At 41.1% G+C, this 13,191-nt stretch overlaps 1 protein-coding gene across 4 annotated transcripts in view; it reads left to right on the top strand.

Annotated features, from left to right (window-relative positions):
• Positions 1-13,191, top strand: part of NELL1 (neural EGFL like 1) — a 945,951-nt gene that overhangs the window by 224,044 nt on the left and 708,716 nt on the right. For all 4 annotated transcript variants that reach the window (XM_021085298.2, XM_021085297.2, XM_085011744.1 and 1 more), the window contains exons 8-9: positions 4,213-4,347; positions 5,765-5,867. In XM_021085298.2, coding sequence (XP_020940957.1) covers positions 4,213-4,347; positions 5,765-5,867 — 238 coding nt within the window. The remainder of the gene's footprint in view (positions 1-4,212; positions 4,348-5,764; positions 5,868-13,191) is intronic.

The raw sequence follows: 13,191 nt of genomic DNA, 5'->3' as shown, positions 1-13,191 counted from the left end.
GGTATCAGGGCCCTGTTCTAGAGCTAGGTGCCAGGAGGTCTTGGAAAGCAAGAAGATGTCCTCACACTTGGGTCACTGTGGAAACCATGGAATCCTACCAGAGAACAAGCCCACAAGATGGACAGGAGTTGGTAGCCAAAATCACATTAAAACAGATAGGCACAGACATCACATCAGCTCAGGATTGTGACTTGGAGGGTTTCCTGTTTCTTTTCTCCTTTCAAAGTAGGGGATGCTCGAGAAAAACTGTTCTCTTAACTATAGGACATATCAGGGGAGCAGCTTGCTTGCAGGTGAGAGAGGTCAGGGTACAGAAGAGCTCATGCTCTCTCGCTCTCTCTTTTTAGGGCTGTACCTGTGGCATATGCGAGTTCCAGAGCTGCAGCTTCTGACCTCCACCACAGCCACACACAGCAACACAGGATCCAAGCCACATCTGCGACTTGTTTCACAGCTTGCAGCAATGCCAGATCCTCAAACCACTGAGTGAGGCCAGGGAGGGAACTTTTATCCTCATGGACACTTGTTGAGTTCTTAACTTGCAGAGCCACAATGGGAGCTCCCAGAAGAGCTCTCTTGAAGAATCCTAACATTCTGGCAAGACCATGCTTCTTCAAGGTGGAGAAGGTTCAGGGAAGGTGTCCCCTGCCATCTCCCCTAAGTGATCCACAGGAGGCCACCAATCCCCAGGCTTATTCTGGAAATTCTCCCTGCTGAGCCAGATACCCAGTGAGAGGGTCAGGCTCTTTCCTGCTCGTGCATCCCATCTGTGCTGGAATCGCATTCTCCTGTCAAGCTCAGGAAGAAGCTGGAGATGGAGAATTTTTTTATTACTTCTGTTTAATTCTTTGACAGATCTATTTCTGTAGATCAAACAGAACTTGGAGTAGCATTTCAGCTTGTAACACTTAAATTTCTAGACGTTCATTGTTTTGAGGGGCTCAATAGTGATTTTTGAATTAAGCTTAAAGGTTTAACACAATAGATTTCTTTTTTCCCTTTGTTATAGCAAATGCCAAAGAAATAATATTTCAAAGGAAAAAAAAAGCAATCTACCACACGACTAATGTGCTTAAATTCATTCATTGACCTCTTACTGTGAAAAAGGCCTCTGTTGTCTGTCTTTGAATGTGTACAGTTAAGAATAAATGATTTGGTCTATGGTTGCTTAGATAAATATGTGAACAAAACTAAGACAGAAAAGAGATGTAGATTTGATACTGTGTCTATTTTGGATTTGCAGGCATTCTTGGAGAAAATGGCAGGTAGTGTAGAAATAGCTTTTGAAAATGAATTTGTATAAATTCAGCATGCTAATTCCAGTGACAGAAAATGCAGTTCATTTTTGGATTCAGAGTTGTTTTTCTCCTTTATTGTTGCTTCAGGATTAGCAGAGGGAAAAGGAAGACAAGATCACATATTAAGTACCTTTGAAAAAATTAGCTTTTAGCCTTAATATTCCTTTGTCTTTGTGTCTGATGCTTTCTTATTATTACAGAGATGAGGGCTTTTCACTTTTGTCAGAAAAGCCTAAATATATTAAAAAATAAAAACAAAGCTCAGAAGGGAAACACAGTTGGCCCTGAGAACAGCTTCCATTGTATTAAAACTGAACCTTTTCCTTGGAATAGAGTTTTGTAGATGAGCGTAACTCAGCTTTGTTTGAATAATACTGGAAATTGACAATATTGCCTTTAGGCATGCTCCTAGATTTTCAGAAAACTTGGATAGATACAGAATTGCCTTTTGGATCACTTGGTCTTTATGAAGTCCCAGTCTGGCAGTGCTACAGACTCTAGGGTTGTTCCAGCATTTCATAGTAAGGCAGGCACTTTCCTCTCACAAACAGATTCTTCATTCTGAGTCAGTTTCAGGCAAGATTTCATTTTAGTTCAGCTCTTTCTTGATCATTCCAAGGTCATACATCTATCACTACTTTATGTGGGAACTACTGAGGCTATAAAGATGAAGTAAAGATAATATGTGATAAGTTACAGCTTCCTTTGTACTATCTTTTACTGATGGATGGTTTTGGTCACCTGTATCACCAGACTCCTGGAGGTATATGCTATCTATATTTTTTCAAGAATTCCCAAAGAACTTAATTTCTAGAAACATCCATTCTAGAAACTCCATGATTAGGCTGGGGATTTAAATGTAAACTGAATTTTTAAAAGATTATGTATAGTAGGAGTTCCCTTCATGGCTCAGTGGTTAACAAACCTGACTAGGATCCATGAGGTTGTGGGTTCAATCCCTGGCCTTGCTCAGTGGATCAAGGATCTGGTGTTGCAGTGAGCTGTGGTATAGGTCACAGATGAGGCTCAGATCCCACGTTGCTATACCTCTAATTAGACCCCTAGCCTGGGAACCTCCATATGCCTTGGGTGCTGCCCTAAAAAGAAAAAAAGAAAAAAAAAACAACAAAAAGCTAACAACAACAATAACAAAACAAGATTATGTGTAGTAGAGGAGTCACAGGAAGCTAATATTTCAGACACAGTCAACCCTCAGTTTTTTCAGGGCTGACTATAGTGCATATGGTTTGTTGAAGCTCCTATTTGTGTTTCACTTCTTAGTACTACTGACCATGACAGGCAGATGAGGAACAGTTCTTCTCAAATTCCAAAAGTTTAGAGAATGAGGATGGAATAAGTGACAAAAACCAAAGGTGGAGGTAGACATGAATTCCATTTCCAGAGATTAGTACTTTTATGAGTAATCGAGGGGAGACTGTATGGTCTGGAAACCATGGAAAATGAAGAAAGATGGTATGAGTCATCATTAGCTAGAATCAACCACTATACCAAAAAGAGTGCCTTGAAATAGTCTTAGTTTGTAACAAAAGTTGATTTGATCTTCTGTATGGGGAAAATACCAAGGCAGGGATGTATATGTATGATTGAGAAGGAAAAGAAACTATTTGATGAATTTTTTAGGCAGTTGTATTTGTTTTTCAACATAGTGGTCTGTTTTTCAATATGGTGATCGCCATATAAGGAGAAGGGAAGATGTGTGATATTGCTATGGCGTTGAGTTTCTCCTTGGTATGGATGTGGCAACAGAGAGATCACAGCAAATTTCAAGTTTTGGGTACCATATGTTTGAAGGCAGACTGGAGTAATCTACGTGAAAGTGATCAAGAGAGAGGGTTGGAACCATAACATGAGCTACTGGGGGTACCTCGTGGGGCTGAATGTGGTCAGGAGCAGGCATGAGGTTGGGATAACCTCAAATGTTTATAGAGAGATTGATTTGTTCAGGATGGGTTACAAGGCAAAACCAGGTCTAATAGGAAAAAAAAAAGGAGAGAAATTTCTCAGCTCAAACCAAGAAAGATGATTCAAACATCCAGAGCTAACCAAGAAAAGTAGCTTTCCTTGGAAGGTAATGAGGGTCCTATCACTGTGGGATGTGTACACTGAGGCTGGATGATCACTTGAAGGGGTTACTTGGGATGTCATTGAAACTTTATAGACTCTTTGCTGTCAGAGATTCTAAGATTCTGTGATTAGTGGTAGAACGTTGGGTGACCTAGAAAAAGGATAAAAGGTTCTTTTACAAAATCCTGATCTCACCTGGGGGCTTGGTTGCCTCTCCTGACCTTGTATGAACACTGGAGTAGATTCCTGGGGCTTTCTATGTGGAGGATTCTGACCTGGAGAGAGACAAGATCTGTCTACCACTCACCTTTTTTTCTGTCTCCAGCTCCCCTGAATTTTTCATAAAAGGGAAGCAGTGACTTTCAGTTTGTAAACCATGACACTCTAGTTAGTGTGTGAAGAACAGGGAGAGGATGGTGGGAGATAAATGTTCAGTGCTCTGAGTTACTGATTAGATCTCCTGTAAACATTGTAACAAGTCCTTGAGAACACATTCATTACAAGTGTTTCTGTGTGGGCTTGAGCTAAAAGCACACCATTGATGAACACCCATGAGGTCCCTGAGATACAATTTAATGTCTCATTTGGTGCTCATTAGACCATGGGAGCCAATATGTCTTCAATTTAGAATGATTCCACCTCATGTGAAATTAAAAATTTTTTTTTTTCCTGAAAAACAAACAAAAACCAGATCTGGCTAAGAATCAGTCAGTTTCTTTGAGCATTTTTTTCTCCTCCAGTGGTGGATTTATTTTTCTTGTTGCGATGAGCTCTGTTAGGACATTGCAATTGAATTACAGAAATTACATGCAGTCACTCTTGTTTGCAGCTAAACTATGCAGAGACTAGACTGAGTCAATTGGAAAACTGTCACTGTGAGAAGACGTGTCAAGTGAGTGGACTGCTCTACAGAGACCAAGACTCCTGGGTTGATGGTGATCACTGCAGGAACTGCACATGCAAGGTAAGCCTCTTGGTACATACACAGATTCCCAGTTTGAAGGGCACATTTGTGCTAATTATTGTGTGATCCAGTTCTTTATAATGCTAACTCTCAGAAGCATTACCTTTTTACTAAGTGCCTATTTAGTAGTCTGAGCAGTTGTGAAAAGGGAAGCCTGAAAAGTGTCATCACAAATACAAATACTTATTAAAGGGCAAGCAGATTTTAATTTCTAACACACTCTAACATGATCTAATGTTATTAAGCTTGCTAACTGGAGTTTGGAGGTTAAGAGTATTGGAGGGAGGAAGGCTCTCCTTTAGTTTTCAAACCACCTAATGGTTCACATCATTCACAGATTTTCTCTGCTAGAATAAATACATATTTTTAAACATTATCTTTTTTTTTTTTTGTCTTTTTGCCATTTCTTGGGCCGCTCCCACGGCATATGGAGGTTCCCAGGCTAGGGGTCTAATCGGAGCTGTGGTTGCCAGCCTACGCCAGAGCCACAGCAACGTGGGATCCGAGCCGCGTCTGCAACCTACACCACAGCTCACGGCAACGCCGGATCCTTAACCCACCGAGCAAGGCCAGGGATCGAACCCGCAACCTCATGGTTCCTAGTCGGATTCGTTAACCACTGCGCCACGGTGGGAACTCCAATTTTTTTTTTTTTTTCCTTCTTTATTGACCGCCCCAAGGCATATGGAGTTCCTGGGCTAGGGATCAGATCTGAGCCACAGTCAGTTCCTTTAAACTACTGTGCTGGCCTAGGATGGAACTTGCGTCCTGGTGCTGCAGAGACACTGCTGATCCTGTTGTGCCACAGTGGGAACTCCTAGAATACATTTTAAAAGGAGGTTTAATTAGTTTCTAGATGTTTTCATTGTATTGTACAAGGTATCCATCATCTATTTCAGAGAATTTCCTCCCCGCCCCCCAGCCCCATGACTTTCCTGGTATCCATTATTTATACACTTCTTGATCTGTTTCAGAGAGTTACAAGAGCACACCCCACCCCAAATTAGTATGTAATCCCTGTCCAGTTGAAATTATTTGATAAATATCTGAAGCATGTCATTGTTTGCAAAAATACAAAACGATTGTTAGTGCTTGAACAATGATTGACAGGGTCTGCAAAAGGTGTTATTTATGTTCTTGTAAAAATAGGCTTTTTGTTTTCTAACTAATCTACTTAGTCCACATGGGCAGGTGGAATGAAGCCAGTGATGTATATCAGAAAAGTAATTGAGGTGGCACAGGTTCATTCAGGCTGGAGAAAATACTTTATTTGTGGTCCTGGAGTGGACTGGGAATTTCTCACACGGCTTCTTTTTTCCTGATGAGGTTTCTGGGTTGAGATGTGAGCTTTTTCCACAAAGGGAACTTTCAAAGAAGTCTTCTGCTGAGATTCCTTTCCTTGTCCATCTTTCCTCAGAGTGGTGCTGTGGAATGCCGAAGAATGTCCTGTCCCCCCCTCAATTGCTCCCCGGACTCCCTCCCCGTGCACATTGCTGGCCAGTGCTGTAAGGTGTGCCGACGTAAGTACTGACAGAATGTCAGAGTGGTCCTCTGTACTTGGAGGTCGATTTAGCCCCCTGATCTTTAGGCTATGATTGATTAACACTGATGAAATGAATTACTAGTGGTTGGTGTAATAGCAGTCTATGGGCAGACAGTTTGATAGGCTATTGAAAAAAAAATCTTGCCTCCACTCTAATTCTTCTTCTTCCCATTCTTTTTTTTTAGGGCTGCACCCACAGCATATGGAGGTTCCCAGGCAGGGGGTTGAATTGGAACTATAGCTGCTGGCCTATGCCATTGCCACAGCAACACCAGATTGGTGGACCTACACCACAACTCATGGCAATGCTGGGTCCTTAACCCACTGAGCGAGGCCAGGGATCAAACCTGCATCCTCATGGATGCTGGTCAGATTGGCTTCCACAGAGCCATGATGGGAACTACCCCACTCTTATGTAGAGGGAATTGGTGTTCATGAGGATGAAGTCCCTTGTCCAGGGTTGAGCAACTGGTGGTGGGTGGAGCTGATCTGTAGAGTCACAGCTCCAGTGCTCCATGTGCTTTGGTCCCCTCGTTCCGAATGATCAAGTTAAGGGCCATGTTGTGTGTTTGGGCTATCTGAGGCCTTGGTTAGGTTTACTGTTAGCAATTTCAGGATTGAACTTCAGCTAAAATACTGAAACAGTTTGCTTCAAAGTTGGCTTGTCCAAATTATATAATGATTTAAAAATATGTTTCCCTCTGTATTACAAAGAACACTATTTCAAGTGAAATAGTGAAATGAACACTGAGACAAATGGTAAAAGTAAAAGCAATCATTTAGATTGCTTGATATGTGCCAGTTACTATGGTAGGTGATCTAATTCTATTAGATTATTGAATTCTCACTGCAATCCTTTGGGTGGGGATCATTATTTTGTAGGAAGGTTAGAGAAGATAACAAGTTTGCAAGCTAATGAGTGACAGATGTGAGATACATAATGACTTCTCTCTAACTACAAAGGTCAAAGTCTTTTTTATCAAACCATATGCTCTTTTATGGGAAAGGAGAGTTTAGGTTATAAATGTGGCATCCTATTTTTTTTCAAAATTATTACTCTACTGAAAAATACCAACATCACTAGTTCAAGTGACAATGGTGTAGCTTTTTGACAAGAATAGCATGTCACCTATATGACAATGGAAGTGAGGATTAGCTGGTCTGGTCATACCAGCACAAATCTTTCTTACACTCTTTCAAAAGGAATTTTGGAAAAGTCCTTCTTTTTATGGTTGGCCTAGTATACCCATTACTTTGGAGAATGTATTTGGAGTTGATCTAAAAAGAGAAACTTTCTTTCTTTCTGTTCCAAGTCATGTCTGGTAATACAGGTAAATCATGAGCCTAGATATTGAGATTATAGTTCAATTCCATCATGGGTAGATAGTAGGTATAGTAGGTATAGATTATTTTTTCTTTCTTGTTATTCTGTTTAGCAATCAACAGGGGAAGAAGTTGAAAAACTAAAGAATTTGGTGTTAAAATATGAGGTACGTTTCATCTGTTATTTTGAGCTCTGTGGACAGATCTGTGAATCCTGTTTCTTGGAAGTTGTTTGCACACTGGGGTAGATGAGTCCTTCAGCTGTTTTGTGTATTAAGCTTTTGATTTTCTAATTGTAAAAATGATGTAGCATTTGAAAACACAGAGAAGGGTAAAGAAAAAGATGGAAAAATCACCCTTAATGCCACTACTTGGAAACAAACACTTTTGAAATTGTGAATTGATTTCATTTTTTTAAAAATTACATTTTATGGACAATTGAGGTCTTATTGTAAAGATAATTTTAACCTACTTAGCTGACTCATCGTTATCACTTATGTGTATTACTGTGCTTTTAAAAACTCTGTATAAAACTCATTTTGTGTTTCCTTAGGGCCGCACCCATGGCATATGGAGGTTCCCAGGCTAGTGGTCAAATCGGAGCTTTAGCCCTGACCTACGCCACAGCCACAGCAACTTGGGATCCGAGCCACATCTGTGACCCATGCCATAGCTCATGGCAATGCCAGATCCTTAACCCACTGAGTGAGGCCAGGGATTGAATTTGCATCCTCATGGATGCTAGTCAGATTCGTTTCCACTGAGCCATGACGGGAACTCCTAAAACTCATTTTAATGAGCTTCGTAATACTCCACCATTTGGCTCATCTAATTATTCCCCAGTTGTTGGATAAGTAGGTTATTTCCCACTTTTCATTATTATTACTCTTGAATGACATGTTTTGTGAAAACAGATTTTTGTATTTTACATTTTCTTAAGATAGAATTCTCTGAAGCAGAATTACTGGGCCAAGAGACTGACATTTTCAAGGTCCTTGGTATAGATCATCAAATTATTCGCTCACTGGAAGTGTGTGGGATAGTCATTTTTCTTTATCCTAATTTATTGGAGAGTTTTAAGTTTTAAAAAATATATCAGAGAGTTACCCTGTTTTACCAAGATGCTATTACAGAAGCTAACCACACCGTCATTGTGCCTTTTGCCTTTGTTTGGAATAGACAGCAATTTATCAAGGTAGTACAAATTTTCTTAGATGCTCCAGTTGGTAATTTAGGTGTTTATAGTTTAATAAAATGGTAATACAAATAAATGATTAAGAAAACTACTCCACTACCATATGATCCAGTAGTTCTACTCCTGAACATACATGTTAAAAGACAAAACTCTAATTCAAAAAGATACATGTATCCCACTGTTCACAGCAACACTCTTTACAAGAGCCAAGACACAGTAGCAACCGAAATGTCCATCAATAGATGAATGGATAAGGAAGGCATGATATATGTATATAAAATGGAATTTTACTCAGCCGTAAAAAAATGAACTTTTGCCATTTGCAGCAACAGGGATGAACCTAGAGATGATCAGACTAAGTGAATCAGATAGAGAAAGACAAATATTGCATAACATCACTTATACGTGGAATCTAAAAAAGTTCAAATCAATTTTATTTGCAAAATAGGAACAGTCTCAAAGGCAAAAAACAAGCAACAAACAAACAGAAAAACCCCAAATGTTTGTTACCAAAGGGGAGGGGGGCAGGGGAGGAATAAATTAGGAATATGGGCTTAATAGATAGGTAACACTATGTATAAAATTGATCAACATCTTAATCCATTCATCTGTCAGTGGACATTTAGGTTGTTTCCATGTCTCGGCTATTGTGAATAGTGCTGCAATGAACATGTGCATGTGTCTTTTTCAAGGAAAGTTTTGCCTGGATATATGCCCAAGAGTGGGATTGCTAGGTGATATTGTAGTTCTATATTTAGTTTTCTGAGGTACCTCCGTACTGTTTTCCATAGTGGTTGTACCAATTTACATTCCCATCAACAGTGTAGGAGGGTTCATAATGGAATCCTACTCAGCCGTGAAAAAGAACAAAATAATGCTATTTGCAGCAACCTGGATGGAACTAGAGACTCTCATATTAAGTGAAGTAAGTCAGAAAGAGAAAGAAAAATACCATATCACTTATATTTGGAATCTAATACACAGCACAAATAAACCTTTCCACAGAAAAGAAACTCATGAACTTGGAGAACAGACTTGTGGTTGCCAAGGGGGAGGGAGTGGGGACTGGACTGAGCATCTGGGGTTAGTAGATGCAAACTATTGCCTTTGGAATGGATAGGCACTGAGATCCTGCTGTATAGCACTGGGAACTATATCTAGTCACTTATGACGGAACGTGATGGACGATAATGTGAGAAAAAGAGTGTATTTAGGTATGTGTGACTGGATCACTTTGCTATACAGAGGAAAATTGACAGAACACTGTAAACCAACTATAATGGGAAAAATCATTTAAAAAATCGATCAGCAATAAGGATTTAGTGTATAGCACATAAAACTATATTCAGTATCTTGTTATAACCTGTAGTGGAAAAAATTTGGAGCTGTATACCTGAACCTAATACAATATTGTAAATAAACTATAGTTAAATTATTAAAAAAGAATACTCCTCAAAACTGAAACCTGGAAGTTTGATACAGGGCACCTCTGGTCATTATAAGGTTGAGAACCTCTGACCTGGAAGGTTTTCATTTCTGACTAGTGTCTAATAGAAGCATGCGTTAGGCCTGGAGTCATGATAAGATAGCCTTCTCTGCTTCAGAGGGCTCAGTTTCAAGTTAGAGATGTGATCTACTGTGTCCGGGATTGAGGTGCCATCACATTAGGCGTGTGACTAGGGGACTGGTAAATGAGTTGGATGAATGGCTTGTGAGAGGTGGGAGAGGGCATTGCAGTCTGCCTGGGATACTCCCTGGAGGAAGTGGATCCAAGCAAATAATTCTTGCCTTCTAGCAGATGACTGTGATGACAATGGATGGTTAAAGCAGAATTCTAACCCCAATCGGGAGACTTTCTGGAAGTTTTCAAATATTTTCACCTCGGATAAAGGCTGGAAAATATTTTCTTGGGTTGGCCCTTTGAGATCAAAGTTCCCTAAGCTGCTGTCTGGTTTTGGCTGGGGCAGTGGCCTAGGGACTCTGAAGAAAAGTATTGATCTGCCTCAGGAGCTGCAAGCAAAATGTTTTGTCTTCTCCCTTGTTCAGTATTCACACACCTGTTGTGACTTCACGAGCTGTAGCACTTATAGACGAGCACATCCATATGGGAATAAAAAAGAATGTGGTCTAAGTATTCATGTCTCAATTCATTGCTTGAAGTATACTTTGTCCTTCTGTTTTGATCAGAAGGCCCAAACACTTAGGCCACTGAAAAGAGCAAGGAAGTTTTTGTAGAAGTAGTAGGTCCTGATTCTAGGCTGTTCCTCTCTCTGTTGGGAAGCATCCAGGAAAACTCAGGAGAGCCTTCTGGCTTCCTTAGCTATGGGCATGATGATCCAGGAAGGAGCTTGGGGGTTTCATTCCTCCAGTGTCTTGGGTGTCTGCTCTATTCAAAGCATTGAACATCCTAACTGCACGTTAGAATTACCTAGTGAACTTCTGAAACTAGAACATCCCAGCGCCCCTTTCTGAACCACTAAGTCAAAATCTCTAGACAGTGATGTCTTGGAATCTGTATTCTTTTGGGAGACAGATTTGCAAAATAGCATTTGCTAAGGAAAAGAAATGGCATGGGGAAAGGGAGTCTGATGATAAGAGAGTTTATGTAGGTAAGAAGTAGAAATAAGGCTGCAAAAGAGGGTTGGGGATGGCCGATGGCAAAAGTATTCCATTGACTTCATTTGGTCATCTATCCTTTCCCAACACTGTTCTTACCCCTGGGTTTGACAGTGGGCACATATGTATCATTCTTCTGTGTCAGACACTGTGTTAGGCCCTTTTATGTGTGTGTATTCATTTTATTCTTTGAACAACCTAGAGTCATAGGCCTCATTATCATCCCCATTTTATAGATGAGGGGGTGAAACCCAGAGAGAACTAACTTGTCCAAGTTCTCTTCAGCATTAGTGGATCCACAGTAAAACCCAGGTAGTCTAATGCTCTTAAACTGTCTCCTCTTTTACCCACTGCTGTCCAGGGGGATGTATGCACCATCTCATTACAATAGAGTATTATGCAATGTGCATGCTATATTAGATGCAGAGGTAGCACAGAGAAGGGAGTGATTAACTCCATCAGAAATATGTGTGTGTGTGTGTGTGTGTGTGTGTGTGTGTATGTGTGTTAGGAAAACTTCATAGGAAAATGAAAAGCTTAGTAGGGTGTTGACAAATGAATAGGAGTTTGCCTTGTTGACAAAGTAGGTAAGAATATACCTGCCGAAGGGAATTGCACGTGCAAAATCATGGAAGTAAATGCAGCTTTGGTTTGGGGACTCAAAAGCAAGATTTTTCAAGCAGGGTTGTAGTGTAATCAAAGATATGCTTTGACAACAGCCACTGCAGTGGGAGAGCTGGAGGCAGGGGGCTAGGTATGGGGTTCAGGCACATTGCAGGTAGAGGCGATGATGGAAGGCACTTACTGGGAGATGAAAAGGAAGGGATGAATGGGAGTGATGGCCAAAAGACCTTGTGCATGGTAGGTACTCTGTAAACATGTGTGTGTGTGTGTGTGTGTGAGGGAGGAAGGGAGAGAGAGAGATGAATTATGGACAGAGCATTGTAAGGGAGAAGTTGCCAGGTTTTGGATGAGAGCCATTGGGAGATTCATAGTGTGAAGTTAAGACAGGTGTAAGGAGTTGGTTTGGGGAGAGATAAATTCTGTTCGGCATTGGAGTGTTGGAGATGCCTGAGGGACAACCAGTTTGGTGCAGGCGTCTTGCTCAGAGAGGTGGGTTCAGGAGCCAGCTCTGTGAAGGAGGTGATCTAGCCGGGATGACTCCTTGCATGCTCAGGCTTTCTGATATCCACACTCCTTTAAAGTGTGATACAGGGTGTGGATTTTGGTATTGTTGGCTGCTGAGTGTCAAGGGATGGCTGGAGCATGTGCAGGGTACAAATACCTAAATAAAGACAGAGCAGCCTCCTGTCTACATCTGACAGGGGTGCCAAGTGGTGCCTGTCAGTTGTTTATTTAGTGTGCACCCAAACGGCAAAGCGCCCATCCATTGCACTAGAGAGATCAGGTGAGGTTTAGAAATGCCAGGAATCTGTGGGTACAAAAAGATGCAACTGCCTGTTTCTCTAAATCCCCAGTACATTTGTTTCTGACATCATGGAGAAGTGTGTGTTGGTGCTGGGTTTCAATTTCATGGTCGGACACTGTGAAATAGTCTAGTTTGCATGTCCCCAGTGTGATGTGAAAGCTTAGGTATCCATTTACATTTCTACTCACACTGAAAGCTGTTGGAACAGAGTCCCATGTGCCCCAGCCACAGGCACCGGAGCCTGACTCACCTTCTGCTTGAATTTCCTCAGACATCAAAAATAAGCCTTTTGGCTATAGATCAAGAGGCTGGATAATGAGGATGGGTGCCAGGCATAAGGAGGGAGGACAGTGGCAGGAAAGGAGGGGCACTGTCAGAGAAGTGGGGTGAGGATGAGCAAGCAGGGGGCGTTCTTGTGATCCACAGTGGTCATCCTGAAAGCTCTTCTAAGATCATTTCATAGATACTTTATATTGTTATCAGACATGCATCCCACATCAAAGCTGGGAATGGCATAGCATACAGCATCATGTTGATGTCATTTGTGGCCCCCAAAGCACCTTGTTCAAGGACATGACGTTTGGTGGACATTTAATTTCTACACCAGATCGATGGACTTGAGGGATGGATGAGTCCTGTGTGTGGTGTGAGTGTGGACACTAAGACAGTCCTATTTCTGGATTAGAATTCTGGAATGGGCATCTGTCAGAGCACAGAGGATGAGAGGAATGGGGCGAA

This window comes from Sus scrofa, chromosome 2, assembly GCF_054392235.1.
Source record: "Sus scrofa isolate SSC_HxYL_T2T_F1_AM1 chromosome 2, Sscrofa_HxYL_maternal_Yorkshire_Landrace_v2.0, whole genome shotgun sequence".
NCBI lineage: Eukaryota > Metazoa > Chordata > Mammalia > Artiodactyla > Suidae > Sus > Sus scrofa.
Note: the sequence above shows the minus strand (reverse complement) of the source record. Positions and strands in the feature narration are given on the sequence as shown.